Source organism: Pan paniscus, chromosome 23 (assembly GCF_029289425.2).
Source record: "Pan paniscus chromosome 23, NHGRI_mPanPan1-v2.0_pri, whole genome shotgun sequence".
In the NCBI taxonomy this organism is placed as follows: Eukaryota; Metazoa; Chordata; class Mammalia; order Primates; family Hominidae; genus Pan; species Pan paniscus.
The window spans coordinates 55,656,409-55,675,911 of NC_085927.1; the positions used below are offsets into that span (position 1 = coordinate 55,656,409).

The window sequence follows — 19,503 nt, forward strand, 5'->3', positions numbered from 1 at the left end:
TGATGCTGTTACCTTTATTAGTTTTACTCGTGTTACTATTTTATGAAGGTAAACTGACAAGCTCATTTTCAGTCTTGGCTTATGTGAGAGACACTTAATTGTACAAAGCTTTGCTTGCATTGAGAGTGGCAGTGTGTTCCAGGAACAGAAATTCAGTGGGGCCAGCTTATTATCTGGCCACTGATCCCAAAGATCACCAAGTACTTGGTAAACATCCTCTTTACCTGGCAGGTGAGGCCTGACACTTCCCCTGTTTCTACTGGGTTTCCATTGACTCCCATTCATAAATCCCCTATTGTTAGGACCTCCCCTGCCACCATCTGGGCAGTGAAGCTCTGCCGGTGTGCTACTGGCAGCGTCCCGGGTTGTGTGTGGAGACACTGAGCACTGTTGTTTACTTTAGAAGTTTATTGTCCCCAGAATGCTGCTCCCCCACAACTGTCTCCTGCAGCATGAAGGCTGACATTGTATCGTGGCTGTGTATCCACATGCATTTATTAAATCACACCTCCCTTTCAGCCCAGATCTGACAGAACTCTGGGAGCTACCGCCTCATAAGTAGATCAAATCCAGGCACCAATGGGCAAATATTTTAAACACTCATACTGTAGCCAGGAGCTACAAGGACCAGTAAGATAGGAGTCTGAGCACATGGTGAGCACACATTCTCTGGAGTCAGAGCTCGTGCACCGTGGCCTGAATGTCTGCGGTGTGCATGGGTGTGCCAGGCACTCTGCTAACCATGCTGCATACAGTGGCTCCTTCCGAGTCTCAGATGTGACATTGGAGTGCTGCCCCAAATCCAACTGGAACTACTTCATGGCCCCAAAACCCTTTCGTGTGGTTTAAGTTAGAAGTGGTATTGGTTGTTTCTGACCCTGAAACCTGTGTGTGATGGGGCTGCCAGACTGTGACTGCTTCGTACCACGCTTTGCTTTGAAGTGGTCAGTAAAATGATTCCAGAGCATGTCATGTACAAAATTAGTTTCATTGCCACAGGATCCTTCACCGCCAAAACCCTGTGAATGTGAGGTACCTGTGAGCGTGGCCCTCCATTGGCCACAGAAGCTTTTGGAGTGGGCAGGGCACAGGTCATCTTCCCATGACTTCACTGCCAGATGGACGGGCTCATGGGTCCTGCTTTGCCTGGCGTGGGTGCTTGAGCTTTCACATCTGGGACTGGTGAGGGATGGAGAGTACACGCCCAGCAAGGCCTGGACAGCGCACTGGTGCCACAGCCCTTCGCTCAGGCCCACGGGATGCAGTGGAGGAAGTGTGAGCCTTGTAGAGAGAGAGGTTTCAGGCTTCAGAGAGGAGGCCTGTGAAGTCAGGAACATCTCCCCTCTCCCTTTACAATTTATGGAAAGTACATTGTGCCAAGCAAGGACAGTGAATGGGCCTTCGTTTCAGCATCTTTAATAAAGTACTGATTTGGGTTATGCACAGATGTAAAATCTCTAGTGGACAGAGGTGTGAAATGTAGTTCTGTCAAACTCAGCAGTGTTTTATGGGGCCTATGTACCACTTCCCTTACGGCCTAGAAGCCGAGAAGCAGCCTCAGCTTTCAGTGCAGGGGTGTTGCTGAAATGGCTTTTTCCCTCCGGAAAGACTGAAACTGCTCTTTCTTATAGTGTGTATTAAATGCAAATCTTACTCTATATTCTTCAGATTGTAACCTATAATTTCCAAATCTGACAATTATTTCTCTGCCTTCTTTTAGTATTTTTTTAACACTTTCAGTATTAGCAATTAGCCATTAATTGGAAAATTGGAGGGTATACATACTCATGATTTTAGCTTTTATTTTTAAATGCTATTAAGGCATAACAGGCTACGAAACATAGAACAGTACATACAGCATTGCATGGAAACCTTTGAAGCACAGATGTTCTGTCGTATTAAAATATAAAAACTCAGAGGGAAATTAGATACCAGATAGACCAACAATTTAGGGAAGGAAGAGGGAGCCAAAATGGGTGGTTTGTGGTGGGTATTGAACACATAGTTTCCAGCGTCATGCAGGGAGACCCTGTGTAGAATCTGCACCATAAATTAGACTTGTACTTTAATTTTCTGAATGAGAAGAGTATGCAGTGGGACCAGTGACATAAATGAGAGTTGAGAACAAAAGATCATCATAGCAGATGAAGGTGGAAGTAAAGTGAACTTTAGAAAGCAATGAAAATATCTCTTGACATTCGAGTTTATTCTGAAAAACTTGTGACCCCTTGCAAAAGTAAGGGGATCTTCAGATGTCCCGTCCCAGGACCTCCATCTTGCCTGGCCCCCTCCCTGCCTCCTGCCTCCTGCCTTGCTCTCCAGCACCCTGCGAGCGGGAGCTCTTCTTTTTGGAGGTGGTCCCAACGGGTAGCACAAGTCCCATGAAACTCCAGGAAGCCCAGGGCTCCCTGGGCAGCACTTTGGGAAGTGTCTTTTTTCCTCTCAGTAAGAAAGTTCTTAGAGAACAGGGCCAAGGTCAATGAGGACTCCCCCCAGGGATGCACTGGGGTGAGATGGGGTGAGGAGGTTGCCTTTTCAGGGCCACACTCTTGGCGTGTTTTCTTCTTTGGCTGACAGAAATTGGCATATTTTAAAGTATTTTGGTTTGTGCAATATAACGCATTTTGAGAGCAATTTTTAAACTGAACTACTACTTTGCACTCTAAAAAACTCTACATTTTACCATGGTCTGAGAAGATATTTGTTTAGATGTGACAAGGGATTTGTGAAGCATCTTCATCTAGGAAAACCTTTTTCTAACAGGGCAGATAATTACACAGGTTTGTAGAAGCCTGGGTGGAGGAGGCTTGCCCGTGCTGACCATGCTATGTGCAGGCCAGCTCTGGGAGAGGTTCTAATTGTGCGCCCCTCCCTGCTCCACAGTGTACTTTGGAAAGCCCTGCAGCACACAAATCCCTTGCCTTCATGGGTTTGTTATCTAAAAAGAGTTTTAAAATATATATCCTGGATGCAAAAACAATACAGATATTACATATAATATATGTATCTGTTATACAGATATTATAAAGTCCATATATATCAGAACATTATGAAAAGTCTTTTAACACATTTAAATCATTTTAATTTACATAATGCATATTTTTTCAGTGCCAGTACTTTTTAAGGTTGGTTTGTTTGTTTATTTTTGAGACAGAGTCTTGCTCTGTCGCCCAGGCTGCAGTGCAGTGGCGCAATCTCGGCTCACTGCAGCCTCTGCCTCCCGGGTTTAAGCAATTTCTCCTGCCTCAGCCTCCCGAGTAGCTGGGACTGCAGGCGGCTCACCAGCACGCCCAGCTGATTTTTTTGTATATTTAGTAGAGATGGGGTTTTACCATGTTGGCCAGGCTGGTCTCATACTCCTGACCTCGTGATCCGCCTGCCTCAGCCTCCCAAAGTGTTGGGATTACAGGCGTGAGCCACTATGCCCGGCCTATTTATTTATTAATTCAACAAATATCCATTAGTGCTTCCCATGTTCTAGGCCAGAAGTTGGCACACCTTTTCTGTGAAGGGCCACATAGTAAATATTTTGGCTTTGTAGGCCTTGCTGTCTCTTGGCAGCTCCTCCACCCTGCCCTTGCAGTGTGACAGCAGCCGCCAACACAGGCAAGTGATGGGCATGGCTGTGTGCTGTAGAACCTTGTTTACGGATACTGATATTTGAATTTCAAATTTTCATGTGTCAGAAATCAGTATTCTTTAGATTTTTTTCCAATCATCTAAATATATTAAAACTGTTTTTAGTTTGCCGTCATAAAAAGCACAGGCCATCATTTGCTGACCCCTGTTCTTAGCAGTCTTCTAAACACCGAGAGAGCAGTGACCAGAACAGAGTTCCTGTCGCCCTGGAGTCTACACTTAATGATGTAGAGGACTTTAAGTAGCACTGATTTTGATAGCTGGAAGAATAGTTTAGCTTGATGGAATCTGTCTCATCAGACAATTCCAGTTTTAACATTTCAGCTTACCTGACTGTACTTTAAAAGTGAGCTTGGCACATCAATCTGCTGGTCATTAATACCCTTACTGTGGATTGTTTTTCTGTATCATGCTGTTTCCCAGCCTTTGTTCTTCTCCCCTGCTAATATCTTATCACCTTGCTGGTACAAGGCCACCCAGTTTAGTGTTGGGCCCTGTGTTGAACCAGCTGAGGCCCAGTGCAGTGCTGCCTCGGCCATTGAGCAGTACAAGGTGCTTTACTGACGCTGTGGTCTTGGTGGCCTGGGTCAAGACCCCAGAGCCCCCTGCTGAAGAGCTGGCCAGCACTATCGAGTCCCGCTCTAGTGCTGATTGCAGGGTTCTTTCAAGGCAGTTTTGCAACAAACAGGCTCATGCCTTCTATTTGTAGTAGCTATGGAAACGTTAGAAGCTCTCTTTTCTAAAGCTAAGCATACAATAAAGCACTTCAGATGTTGGTGGGATTAGAGACTTTAGAAGATGTTTAATTTTCTCCCCTACTCTTTCTTTCTCTCTGTCCCTTTAGAGAGGGAACAAGAGGGCAATGTGAATATTAACTGAGACTTGCTTTAATCTCTCTCGTGACACTTCAGACTGTCTAGGTCTGCACAGGCTGCACTCTAACAAGGAGTGGCATGCATATTCATGACCCAGGGCTGTGGACCAGACACGCTTCCTAGGGCTATATTTTACAGTGTTTTTATTTTCTACTCAAATTTCTTGAAAGAAACAACTATGAAAAATTGATTTTGTGATTATGATTAAGTCTGGAACCCAAGACAGCAGTGCTAAAATGTTCTCACTGGAAATAGGAACAGATTAGAGGAGGTTTGTGTAGTATTTGATTTACAGATAGACAACACAAACCCCAAAATGTTGGTGCTCACTTAGAGGGGGCAGTGGAGCAAACTTCACATCTGCCTAAGAAGAATGCATAAGGGTTCTACCTTCGTGAAGTCCTCCTTAAACCGGAAGGAAAGATGAATTTCACTTAAAATACGTAAGAGTATTAAATGTATATTTAAATGAAAAGTGTGGAGGTTTACTGTTATTGGCATGGTTGTTATTTCTGATTTTCAAGGCCGTGAAAGGGAGTTGACTCCAGAGTGGTCTTGTGGCCCTATTTCTTCTCAGCCTTTCACACTTCCTTGATTTACATCTTTTTGCACTTTGGATACTAATTTTGGAAGAAGACAAAAATGCCTTTTCTGCTTTGGGCTTCAGTGTTTCTTCTATTAGGTTGTCAGGTCCGTGGCTGCACCAAGAATCTGCTCCGTGTGAAATACTTGACTATCATATTTTGTTCCTGAAGTAGTATGCCTGAAGCCTGGGGCTGCAGGGGGCTGAGCAGGACCCATCACCCCAGCTGCAACCAGTGTCCCTGTTTGAGGGAGACACCTGGCAGCCCTTCATCTCCAAGAGGGCTTTTCTTCAGTCTCATTCTTTCTGTGCTCCACTTGCCTTATATATAAAGCGGGCGTTGTGTAAGTTTGTATTCTACAGAAATTAGCTACCAAACATTTTAAGGGTGGGTTGCTATTAAAATACCATGATAACAGTATTTTCACAAAACGTGATAGAAATGTTGCCCTCCAACCCCAAGATGAACATGATTAAAATCCACTCTTTGATCCCATCCACATGGGAATTCTGGTGTTTTGTTGTCATGGACCTTTTATTTATGCAGTCCAGCCTCCTTGCCTGGGTTGCATTTATATCGGTTTACTTTCATCTAATCTCTCAAACCCTAAAAAGCCCTGGGTCGGGAAACCACACCAACAACAGGAGGCAAAAACACAGCCTGTGGGTCGCTGCAGTGCCGCCATGGCCCCACCCACGTGGTGAATGAGAGATAGCATGCTTACATTTGTTCATTTAGCAAACATTTCCCAGCACCACGCTAGGGACAGAGCACAGAGAAGTGAGTACCATTGGTCTTGTTGCGAGGAGTTCACGGTGCATTAGAGTATATAGAAATACAAACAAACAGTCATAGCTTACATAATTTCAATAAGGCCAGACATGGTGGCTGTAGCCCCAGCTATTCGGGAGGCTGAGGCAAGAGGATCACTTGAGCCTAGGCTTTCAAGACACAATTTCAATAAATATGTATTGAACATCCACTTTGTGCTGGGAACGAGACTCGGTGCTAGGATATCGAAGTCAATTAGATGGGGCTCCTGCCCTCGAGGAGCTCACAGACTCATAAGCAGATGAGTACAGTGCAGTGTGATGAGAACTGTTAAAAAAGAGAGAGAGAATGCATTGGAAACAGACAGCAGGTGCACCTAATCTAAGCAGGTGCCGAGGGGTAGCTAAGACAGGGAAGGCTTCCGGGAGACTGTGATACTTGCTGAGTCTCGAAGGCTAAGTGTGCCCCATGAGAAAGGAAGCAGCAGTGAGGGAAGCACATCCCAGGTCAGGGATTCGTGTGTGCAGAGACAGAGGGGAGGCCAGCGTTGCAACATTGTCAGAGGCTGAGAGACGAGGGCGCCTGGCAGGAGAGGTGAGTAGGGGCCGTCTGGCAGGGTCTCGCGTGCCCTGGAGTGGAGCACTTTGATAGTCCCTTTCCTCCAGAGACATCCTGCGTTTGCTGCTGGCAGTGACGGTGCTGGCACCAGACTCTTCAGTTTCTGAGCCAACCACCCCTCTGATCTCAGGAGCTCTGAATGCATTATTGGGAATTTCAGCTTTCCTACTTTAATTATATTTAAGTGAATAACCAGGACGTTTCAGAAAGGAGTGTTATGCTTCTTTCGTTTACCATTAGAGAGTTATACTCATGAACAAAAATTCCCCAGTCTTATATTTCTTGCTCCTTGAGTCAGTTCTTTTCATAATCACTGACTCCTCCTTTTCCTACAAAAAGTGAGAAAATGAATTTGTATATTGACAGTGACATCCTGGGTGTGAAATTCAAATAATTCATTGTTGAGAAATTGACGGATATGTTGGAAGTGCTTGATACCGGGGCTCATTATCTTTATTCTCTATACTGGCACAAAGTGGGGGTTCAGTGATCATGGAAAAGAGGCGGATATTCAAATTTAGGTTTAATGCCTTTGAATATTTGAATAGATTCTGTCTCCAGAAAGGAAATGCAGCCATATAAAGGACCTGGACTTTGTCATGAGAGAATGACAGATAAATGACACAATAAGAACTTTTTCTCCACCGTAGACAGATGACTGATTATAGAACCAGCATTAGCTGGGCACTGACAGTCCTTTTCTCTGCCGTCTGGGAAAGGTCAGTCATTTATACCCACCAGTGGTTTTGATGCTAAACCTCCAAAGACCAGCAGGTCATTCACTCAGCACATGTTGGTTGGTCCTTTGCTTTGTGCCAGGCTCCATGTTGAGGCCCAAGGCCCCAGGAACACACGACCACAGCCGTGGAGGAGCTGGGAGACACAGGCCAGGAGCTTAAGTGCTGTGAGTGGGGAAGCAGAGAGGACCCTGGGCCAGCTCACCCAGGGTGTATTGGAGGGACTAAGATGGAGCAACCTTTTTAAAGCCCCAAAAACGCTTCCTGAGCATACAGCTGCCTGTGTTTAGTACGTTTCAGTTGTCTGACTTAATTGGACAGTCATTTTTACTATTTTCTTTTGAGGCTGTTGAATTAGGGAGAGAAACTGTTGGACTCATTTTCTTTCCCAAATACTACAGGAAAGAGCACCAGCTTTGTGAATGTTGAAGTTTTCTCTGTGTTCTCATGCCATGTTGGGGGAGCTAGAAATGTCTCAGAACTGGTCCACAGCGTTGCACAGGGGTGTTCAGGACAAGATCAGAAGACTTGGCTCTTTAGCTCGAGGGTTTGATACCTTGTGGGGACACTGACTCCCTGGTTCTGGCATTGGCAGTGCCCGAGTGGGAAGCATCTGATAATCATCAGGGGACAGGACTTGTTTGTCTTGCTGCCTTTATCTGCTCGTGGGCAGGGAGGTCTCTTTCTTTGGATAGGTATTTGTTCTACCCTAGGTTCTTTGTTGTTCTCCCTGGATCAGGGTGCTGGGCCCAGTAGGGACACAGCCTCTCTTGGCAGTCTCTTATATATGTCCCTGGATCCAACCACTGAAGACTGGTCCCTGCAGTAGTTTTTGTACAGTCCTTTATAGAACTACATATAATAGCTTAATGTTTGCATGAGGTTTACACGGCTCTTGGTGATTAAATCAAATGCCCTACTCAGTAATGTGGCGATGCTATCCCAGTCTTCGTAGGTTGTCTCTGGTCTCCTGCCAAGCGGAACGTGCCAGGTGAACACTTGGGCACAGTGAGCCCCGATGCTTTCAGGAGCCTGAGTATTCAAAGTAAACACAGCAAATCCTTCAAAGCCCTTCCAGCTTCATCTTTAGAATACTGAATGCAGGAAATTCCATGGTGACTCCTAGGAAACAGTTCTTATTTCTAACTGGGCTCCCATTAAAACAAGACGATTTTCCTGATTCTAACCTGACGTCTTTGTGACTGATTCTTTAGTGCTCTTCTTATTCTTTCCCTAGTGAGTCAGTAACATAATTATTCAACAAAGGAATGTGTGTGTGTGCACGCACACACGTTTGCCTGTGTGTGTGTTCTTGGGTTCATAAACTTCAGTTTGAGCTACTCTAAGTCTTTGCTTCCTTGTTCATTCATTCAACAAATACTGAGTAAATCTCTCTGGGTGCCCGTGGCTGGACAACACGCACACATGCTGGATGTACATGTGCATATGCCTGCGTTGCCTCTTTTTAATGTGTTTGCACTTGAGATGCATATTCAGAGAATGCATCCTCAAGAAAACTTGTGGATTGATACTGGATGTTCCGTGTTTCTGTGCTCCTCTACTCCTTTTCTGATAATTCTTATGTGAAGTTATCAAACAGGAAAGTACGTTGTCACATTCCTTCACTCTGGCTCCAGTTCTGACCCAGTGGGTGATATATGCCATCCGAAACCTTACCGAAGACAACAGCCAAAACCAAGATTTGATTGCAAAGATGGAGGAACAGGGGCTGGCAGATGCATCCCTACTTAAAAAAGTGGGTTTTGAAGTTGAAAAGAAAGGCGAAAAGCTGATCCTGAAATCTACTAGAGACACCCCTAAGCCAGTAAGTACCCTCGAGGGAACTGTCCTTCCCTTTGGTTTGTAGAAAGCTGTTTCCACTTCCCCATTGCTTCAAGCACGAGGCTCTTTGTAAGAATATGGATGGGAGAATTGTGCCCTCTATAGTGGTTTACCGAGGAAAGCCCTAAAGATAGCTGCAAACGGTTTTTTTGTTCCGGCTTTATGCTGCCATTTTCTTAAAAGAGGGACAATTTCAAACTCATTCTGGGTGAGAAATACAAAAGGCATATCCAAAGTTATACATGGTCTAAAAGTAAGTTACTCATAGGAATTAGATTTTCTTTAAAAGATAGTTAATGTTCACTATAGTTTAAAAAACAGAACTCCTTGAATAATATTGCATGAATTGTTTTAGGTTTCTCTAAGTTATTTGTCACCACTGACCAAAGTTCTGGGTTTTTTCCCCTTTTGTCTGATGAATCTTGTGAACAGATTTGTTACATCTGCAATTTTGTTTCTTTCTTCTTCTTAGTGAATGAACTACATCCAAATACCTGAATTTTTGGAATCTGTTTCATGGATTTTTCATCTTCTACCGTATGTGAAATTGCAAGTGTTTGAAGATTTATAAGTACAAATTTGGGAACATACAAATCTTTTAGGTAGTAGAGTTTAACGTGTATAAGCTAAAAGTGAAGTAACTGAGTGTTCTCTTGTTTCTTTGCATTAATGTAACTGTGTGGTTTGCCTTTGTCCCCCTGGATAGAACGTGCATTTAAAGAATATATTGTACTTACTGTGACAGCAGATAATAAACCAGTCTCTTGGAGGGCACAACACTTATTTGACAAAACTTGGATGTTGGCTTGACTGTGTTTGTCCCTTCAGATGGCAAGTCAGCATCATTCTTTATATTCCTCTTCTCATTGGGTTTTCTGAACTCTGGCAGGCGGTTGAAGTAGTTTCTCACTGTGATTAATTCTAGCAATCTCTTTTCACCCCTCTGCCTTTCCAAAACATTGACAAGACTCATTTCCAGTTAATTAATTCGAGAACCCTCCCTCTTCATTTTAGGTACTGGGCTGTCTTGTCACTGAGCCCTATCCCTTTGGAATGTGGCAGGGAGTGAGGTTGGTGAGAGAACATGTGGGCACTTAACTCTTCGTGTTCCAGTTCATCCCAGAAGTAGACATCCCAGGACCCATTCTGTGTCAAGGTGAATGCCTGTGTCCTCCCCAGCTTCATGCCTCTGTCATGGGGGAAGGAATAGCTTATGTTCTGCTCTGGTGCAGTGCCGTAGATTAAAGGTACATTTCTATCTTCTTTGATTTAAAAAGCACCAGTCTCATAAAGGTGCCACTCAGTTTTAGCCATGTCTTCACTGAAATTGCTGAAGTACTTTTAGGGAGCAGGAGTTTATTTGACATCTAGTTATCTGTCTGTCTGTTCATCTATCTATCTGTCTGCTGTATGAGAGGTAGGACTGGATTAAATGACCAGTGAACTCACTGAATCCAGATCATTCATATCATCAACAAAAGCTCTAGGGGGAGGTCACGTTGTGAATGCTTAAAACATATTATTTTCTTCAACAACCATATCGCTAAACTAATATATCCAGAGATTTTGCACAATTCGTGTTGAACCTTCCAAAACAAAAATAAAGACCTGTCCAAAAGTTTTGACAAAAATACTGATTGCTCCCAAATAAAGTGCTTCTAAGCTTTGTGTAGACATAGTTTAACTGATTTGTAAAAATAGCTTAAGCATGTTGAGAATGAAGTAAAAGTTTTCCCATGTGCTGTCTAATGTACTCTGTGTAACTCTGAAGACACATCAGCTTCTAGGATTGCAGCAATATATGAATAACATTTTTTCTCTCATTTATGACTTTCCATCAGTAAAGAAGCCATTGCAGAATTTAAAATTACACAAAGGAGTCATTCTCTCCTGGGACATAAAGAGTTAAAGCTCTGTCCTCTAAATAGAAGCCTGGCCAAAGGGAGAAAACAGTGGGAGTCCCTTTTCCCTTTTAACAAGTTTGCAATAGACACTTCTTTTTTTCCTGTCTCAATGGATGTGTGCACACCAGTGGAATCGCACAAACTTGTCGGTATGAGCTATATAATAACAAACACAAATAAATAAAAGGGAGCCTTGTGAGAATACAGAATGGGGTAATGGTTATGTGTTTTCTAAGTAGGAAGTGTGGGGCTTGCATAGTGAAAACATGCTGATGACTGCATTGTGGCTGCCTTTGATTCCCTCGGATGGATTAATTCTTGAGCACAACAGCTTCCCTGTCCTCTACCGTGGAGGACTCGGAGCTCCTGAGAACCTTGTTTTACATGCTATAGAGGATTAATCATCACCTCAATCAGTCATTTAGAAGGAAGAAAAAAGCAGGCCAGCCTTACAAAATTTGTAAAGAGACAGAATGGTCACAGCAAGTTTTGTGACCATATTATTGCTTTCAAGAGCGAGCTGACAAAGCTTTTAGCTGGCTTCACTTTAAAAGATAGAGGGGAAGGCTTCTCAGCTTGATACTGAGTCCAAGTATTTGCAGAGTGATTATTTTTTAATACCTTAACAATGGATGTGAAGATTTCAAAAATACTTATTTTTGCAATCTTAAAACAGTCAGCTCTCTGTATCCACAGATTGAACCAACTGGGGATTGAAAATACTCAGGAAAAATAAAATAGTAGTACAACAACAAAAAATAATACAAATTTTAAAATACAAGGTAACAACTATTTCCATAGCATTTACATTTTATTAGGTGTTACAAGTAATCTGGAGATGATTTAAAGTATGTGGGAGAATGCGGGTAGTTTATATGCAAATACTGTGAAGGCTCATATCAGAGACTTGAGCATCCATAGATTTTGGCATCCAAGTGGGGGTTCCTGAAACCAATACTCCACAGATTTCAAGGGCCAACTTACTAAACTGTTAGGATTTGTTAATATTTGTTCATTGTCCTCCTGCCCCAGCCGCGTAAGACATGCCTGCTTCCTCTTCTGCCATGATCCTAAGTTTCCTGAGGCCTCCCCAGCCATCCTTCCTGTATAGCCTGCAGAGCCATGAGCCAATTAAACCTCTTTTCTTTATAAATTATCTAGTCTCAGGGAGTTCTGTATAGCAGTATGAGAACGCACTAATACAACGTCCTGATTTTGTGGTTCTGTTCTTGTGTTTGTTTTTAGGAGCTAACATTGAGATGCATTTTTTTGTTGTTGTTCAGTAACTTCACAATCTAAGCATAGGGCTTTGGAAACTGCTAAAACGTCATTTGCAAAATAGGATATAGAAAAAATGATTGAGATGATTTGGGCTACCAATTAATACGTCTTTAAATCAAATTTTTTTGTGTGCGTCTTACATCCATTCTCTCTTGAAGTCATTCATGTGCTGCCCTGATAATACATGGCATTTAAGCGTTATTTAAATGATTTTTTTTTTCGAGATGGAGTCTTGCTCTGTCACCCAAGCTGGAGTGCAGTGGCGCGATCTCAGTTCACTGCAACCTCTGCTTCCCAGGTTCAAGCAGTTCTCCTGCCTCAGCCTCCTGAGTAGCTGGGATTATAATTTTTGTATTTTTAGTACAGATGGGGTTTCACCATGTTTGCCAGGCTGGTCTCAAACTCCTAACCTCATGATCCGCCCTCCTTGGCCTCCCAAAATGCTGGGATTACAAGCATGAGCCACTGAGCCTGGTCTTAAAATGATTTTTTTACTGTCCTTTAGTTTCTATCCTTGAATGAATAAACAAAGATGTTAGAACAAAAATTCCAGTCTTTGCAGGAAGAAAACTTTTTAAAAAATCTTTCATCATCAGTAAGTTCTACACATAAGTGCTTCACATGTGAAGCAGTAGAATTGAGGCGGAATTTTTAAATGCAGAAAAGTTGAGGAAGAACCTTAACATTTAAGATCTAATATAAAACCAAGCCTGTGGGGTGGGGGGGAACCAAAAAAACAACAACAAAAAAACACCCTCTCGGTGCTGTCCAAGGTTCTGATCGTTTCAGCCATATTGGCTTGTCCACATAAAATCAATTAAAAACCTTGTTTTCAAACTTCAGATTTTTTTTCTTGTGTTTGTATGACACAATATCTGTTTCCCTTTCCTACACACTTTATATGTTTATTTATATTTTGAGGTCAAATATTATGTGATATTTTGCAATATGAATTTCATATACCATCCACAATATACATGAATTTTTAAGCTTTTGCTGTAAACATAGTGGTTATGGTATTAACTCATCCATCAGACTTTCCTCATCTCAACCAGAGACATTCCTGTCAGTGGAAATTAATTTTCACAGTTTTCCATAATTATTTATTCTTGCTTAAATTAGAAACATTATATTAAATGTTTCTTTTTGTTTAAACAACGTCATATACATTATTCATTTACTCACAAATTTCTATGCTTATTTCACATCATTGAAGCAAGGGCTTAGGCAATTTTTATCATATGGATTTCATTTTTCCACCACTTTGTAAAGTGTATTGGCCAAGAATATCAGCTCTGAAGCTAGAATTCCTGGGTTTCAGTCCCTGCTCTCTCTCCTGCTTAACCCATGGGCAGGTTCTATAAGTTCTGGGTGTCTCCATTTTCTCATTGTCAGCCCCACTGAAAATGCGGCTCATAATACCACCCGCCTGATGAGAGCACATGAGAGCACAAGCAAGTGGTTGTGTGTGAAGTGCTTAGTCCTGGTATTAATCCCATTATATGAATGAGGAAGTTGAGTCACAGAGAAGTTATGCCCAAGGACACACAGTAGTTAATGCTTAGTGATTAATTGCTATAGTTAATTGGAAGAGAATGAGTGAGAAAAAAATAGATAGCTTCTTTTCCCAGAATCGTGGAAAATTAATATAGCAGAAATGCCTGGACTATGGCTTTGGACGTTGTGTTAGTGCATTCTCGCATTGCTATACAGAACTCCCTGAGACTGGGTAATTTATAAAGAAAAGAGGTTTAATTGGCTCACGGCTCTGCAGGCTATACAGGAAGTATGGCTGGGGAGGCCTCAGGAAACTTAGGATCATGGCGGAAGGGGAAGCAGGCACGTCTTACATGGCTGGAGCAGGAGGAAGAGAGTGAGGGTGGTGGAGAAGTGCTACACACTTTTAACCAGATGTTGTGAGAACTCACTATCATGATAACAGCAAGGGTGAAATCCACCCACATGATCCAGTCACCTCCTATCAGGACATTGGGGATTACAGTTGAACATGAAAATTGGGCAGGGACACAAATCCAAACCATATCAGATGTAGAGCAAGGAGAGTGCTATGGGAAGAACATTTGCTTGCAATTAGAAAAACCCAAGTTCAAATCTCAACTTCACTTGCCAGCTGTGTGGCCTTGAGCAAGTTACTTAACCACTCTGAGCCTAAGTTTCCCCCTCGAGGACTGTACCATGCACTAGGGATACAACAGTGAACAAGACAGACATGGCCTCTGCTCTCATAAGGATTATCTTCTGGTGAGGGTGACAGAAAGTTATTAATAAGTGAACAAATATGTAAAACGAGAGCATTGCATATTGTAGTAAGTGCCATGAAGAAAATAGGCAAGTTGATGGTAACTGGGGTGTTCTTTTTGAGTAAAAGCCAGAAGAAGGTTGAAAAGGTGCCAGCTGTGCAAAGAATCAGAGAGAAGTGTTCTGGAAGAGGGAGCAGCAAGTGCAGAGGCCCCAAAATTGGAAAAGCTTCACCTGTTCAGGGACCAGGTGGGTGGCCAGTGGGCCCAGTGCCTGGTGGCCAGGGGAGAACATCATGAGACCAAGTCAGAGGGGTCAGCAGGAATCAGATCATGCAGGGTCTTCAAGGCCATGGGAGGAATTTGAATTTTGCTTGAAGTACACTGGGAAGCTATTGAGCCATTTTTAGCAGAGGAATGCCAAGATTCTGCTTGCACTTTTAAATGACTACTCTTGCTGCAGTGTGGAAAATGGAGAGGAGAAAGAATGAAAGTAGAGAAATTGCGTATGGGGCTGTTGATGACAGTGATCTAGACAAGCATGGTGGCAGTGGAAATGGAGAGAGAGACTTGAGTTGGAACTGTGTGTCTGAGGGAGGATCCGTACGACAAGCTGAGGGTGGGGTGCATGAAGTCCACAAGAGTAGCTCCTGAGATCTGGTGAACAGCTGGGTGGATGATTTTCCATTCACTGGGGTGGAAAAGTTGAATGTGAAGATTGGTTCTTGTGTATGTTTTATTTGTGGCAAAGAGAATCCAGAATTCTATTTTGGGCAAATGAAGTTTGAGATGCTTTTGAGACATCCAAGTGGTGATGATTTTAAAAAGTAATTGGACCTATAAACTAGGGCTCAGAAGACAGATCAGTATTGGAAATAGATATTTGGAATGATTGCTTTTAAGTATAGATGATATGAAGCCATGGAAATCAATGAGATTATCTAGGGTGAGGTTGTAGAAAGACTAGTGAAGCAGGCCTGCTGTCAACGTGTGGCCCACAGTCTAAACTTGCTCTCAACATTAGAGCATGAGGCTCCTCAGTATGTTAGAGACCCCTCAAAAAAATTGTAATGGCTTTATCACAAAAATGTACCATAATGGACTTGAGCATTCCCTTCTTTTTTAAATATATTTATGTATTGGTGGGGAGGGGGTCTTGCTCTATCACACAGGCTGAAATTCAATGCCACAACCATGGTTCCCTGCAGCCTTGAACTCCTGGGCTCAATTGATCCTCCCACTTCAGCCTCCTGAGTAGCTGGGTCTACAGGTGTGAGCCAGTGCACCCGGCTACCATTCCCTTCTTGTTAGACATTTTATTTTCTACTTCTTATCATTAGAAATGCTGCAGTGAACATCTTAGGGCTTAAAGCCTTATCTTTGTTTTAGGTTGCGTACTGTGGGAGGTCAAGGAAGGAAGATAAGGGGTTAGAGAAGATTTGTCTCAGAGAAGTAATCATATTAGAAAAGAAAAGGCACTTCCCAACTAGGTAGTTCTGACCAAACCCCTCTGAAGGCAACTGAAACACAGGTCAGAATAGTTTCAGCTACTGTTTAAAGGTACCTGGGAGCTAGCAAGACACAGCAAGGAATTACAGGGCCAGGGTCTGGGAGTGAAAAGAGGCCCAGGAAGATAAGTGTATTTGGGTTGCTGTTTCCTCTGAAAGTATTTTTCACTTCAGAGGAGGAGGCAGAGTGGCTAAGAGGCCAAAGAGTGCTTATGACAGTCCTGGGAGCCAAGGCGGCGGGATGCTGTCCCGGTGAACCTCCATTGCTACACGCAGGGGACCCAATGGGCTGAATCAGAAGAGTCGCAGTGAACTGGAAGTAGTTCCTCCCAGAGACCACACTCAGTTTCCAACCATTTGCACCCCAGAAACTGAACTAAAGTTCCCCTTGTGTGCTATGACGTGTGATGTCAGTGATGCACTACATCCTGGAGTACTGCTCACCCAGGCGTCTAGCAACAGAAATCTCAGGAAAACGGCTCTACCCTTGGTCTTGCATTATTTGTATAGTTTTTCATACATTGTCTCAATCAAAAATAGGAGGTGACGAGACAACACGATATGAAAGTCAAAAGAAGCGATAACAAATAGAAACAAACTTAGAGGGGCTCCTGATAGTGGAGTCTTCAGGCAGGAATTTCAAATAACTTTATTCAATGTGTTTAAAGAGACAAAGGACAATATTGGAAACGTCAGCAAAAGAAGGGACACACTGTGACAGGGGGACCAAATGAAAATTCTTGAACTGGAAAAATATAACCGAAATTAAGAAATCAATGGATGAGTTTAGCCACAAAAAAGATAAAGAGCAAATGGAAGGAAAATAGCTCAGTCGAAAACATCCAGAAGGGATCGCTGAGAGACCAAATGATGAAAAATATAGATGACAGAGTAAAAGACATATAGGATACAGTGAAAGGTTAAGTTCTGATATCCCTATTTAGGGTCTAAGAAGAGAGGAAAAAATGGGTGCTTTAGTTTTTAGTAATAATACCCAAAAGTCACCACCAAACCTTGGGGTTTGAATATTACCAAGAAAGCAGAGTATTGAGAGAAAATTCACATGAGCATCACTTAGCCCAGAGAGGTGATTCTTTTCATTCCTTCAATAAGCCAAGCAGTAATTGTGAGCAAGCAGAAGAGACGGGCACCCGAGGTTGGTCAGTCTTTTCTCTCTCTCTTTTTGCCTTAGTCTCACTTGCAGGTTTCTTGCCCCAGCCAGCGTGTCTATTGACCACCACTTAGAAACTTCTCATCCCAGTCTGCATAAGGGGCTGGAGTCAATATGTGGTTGGCATGTAGTGCTCTCAGCCAGCTCGGTGCACTCTAAAGAGACTCAGGTGGTCAGCACTCGCTCAATCCTCCACGTGCTCTGACAGGCTGGGCTTTGACTGGGTATCTGGGCACTTAGTGTGCTTCTTTTCCTATAAGCTCACAATTGCATTGTTCTGACTGGTTACGCCCACACTAACCTCCTCCGTTACATCATGGGTTAAGGGAGTTATTTACAGCTTACGAGTATAGCAGGGATTTATGTCTTTGGGTAAAGTAACTATGTTTTATCTCAACACACACGACCTCTCACAAACAACATATGCTTATCCCAACAGGGCACACATTTACGATTTTGGCAGGTTTTTGAGTAGTAACATGATTTTCACCTCTTCTAGAGACATTCTGTAGTGCATTTGAAGGGAAACATGTTTACAAGCAAAAGGACATTTTGGTGGGTGTTATGGGCTGAATTGTGTACCCCCAAAATTCATATAATGAAGTCCTAACCTCAGAATGTGACCATATTTGGAGCCAAGGTTTTTAAAGAACTAAGTTAAAATAAAGTCATTAGGGTGGACCCTAATCCAGTATAACTGCTGTTCTTTTACAAAAAGAGGAAGTTTGGACACAGATACAGAGGGAAGACCATGAGAAGACACAGGGAGAAGACAATAATCTATAAGCCGGGGAGCGAGGCCTCAGAAGAGAGAATAAATTTCTGTTGTTTAAGCTGCTCAGTGTGTGGTACTTTGTATGGCAGCCCTGGCAAACTAATAAATGGTAGGAACCTTGTTTGCCAGTTTGTTTGAAACACAGCAAATATACCTAATGTCCTTTGTAATGGAGGATAAGGCACGCACCACAAAGATTTGTTTCGCACATCACAATGGGGCAGAAGCACTTTTGGAGAGACGCTAGCTAAGAATCTTCCAAAACTGAGACAGACATCAAGCCACAGATTCAAGAATACCAGTGAACCCCAAGAAGGATAAATCATAGAAAACAACACATTGTAAAACCACTGAAAATCAGTGACAAATATTTAATCTGTAAAGCAGCTTGGAAAATGGGGACAGCAACTTCTGAGATGACTCCTATGATTCTACCTCATGCCTTCTGTGATCGTCTCCTCTTGAGCATGGGCTGGACCTACTAAATTGCCTCTAATAGAATATGGTAAGAGTAATGGATGTCACTTGCATGATTAGATTTTTAAAAACTGGAACTTCCATCTTATTGGCACTCTTGCCCTCTCACTTGCTCACTCTAATGAAGTGAGCTGCCATGTTGTGAGATGCTCACGTGGCAAGGAATTGAGGGAGGCCTCCAGCCACCATCTTATGAGGAACAGCCACCTGAGTGGTCCAGGAGGCCAGACCCTGCCCAGCCAGCCCTTCAGATGACCACATCCTTATGCAAGACCCAGAGATGGAGAAACCAGCTAAGCTGCATCTGTATTCTTGCTTCACGGGAACTGACAGATGTTCTTATTGTAGGCCCTTGAGTTTTGGGATAATTTGTTATAAAGCAGTAGTTAATTTACACAAGAAATAACACAGATTACCTTCAGAGGAGTAAATATTAGACTGACAGCTGACTTACCAACAGAAATATGTAAACCAGAAGGAAATAGAATGCTGTCTTTGAAGGGTTGAAAGTAAATAATTGCCAACCTAGAATTCTATATCCCTGCCCTGCCCCCTCGCAAAAAGAAAAATGAAAAGGGAATAAAGATATTTTAGATAAACTCTAGTGAATCATTGCCAGCAGACTTTCACTAATAGAAATACTAACGGGTATTCTTGAGACAGGAAAAAAAAAGTGTCAGGGAAGATGTAGTTTCAGAAGAGAATAGAGAGCAAGATAAGGGTGATTATATCAGTATGGAGCATAGCCTTAAAGTATATTAAGCAAAAGCTGACAGAACTAAGAGGAAAAGTAGAGAAATCCACAATCACAGTGGAAATTTTTAATAAATTTCTCCTAGTACTAGAATAAGCAGACAAAAATAATATCTAAGGATATTAAGTATTTGAACAATGCAGTTAGGGTTAGCCTTAGTAGACATATTGAACCCTGAACCCAATAACTTTGAAAGCATGGAAAAGCCAACCTCATGCATTAACATAAATCCAAAGACCCTAAACATGATATTAACAAACTATATATTTTAGGGATGTAAGATTGGTACAACATTTTTTAAAAGCTGGG

General features: G+C 42.6%; 1 protein-coding gene across 1 annotated transcript in view; it reads left to right on the plus strand.

The window, feature by feature from the left end:
- Positions 1–9,859, plus strand: part of ATXN10 (ataxin 10) — a 188,748-nt gene extending 178,889 nt beyond the window's left edge. Inside the window, exons 11-12 of the mRNA XM_003812385.5 lie at positions 8,862–9,049; positions 9,539–9,859. Of these exons, the coding sequence (XP_003812433.3) occupies positions 8,862–9,049; positions 9,539–9,541 (191 nt within the window). The 3' untranslated portion in view covers positions 9,542–9,859. The remainder of the gene's footprint in view (positions 1–8,861; positions 9,050–9,538) is intronic.
- Positions 9,860–19,503: the final 9,644 nt, after the last annotated feature.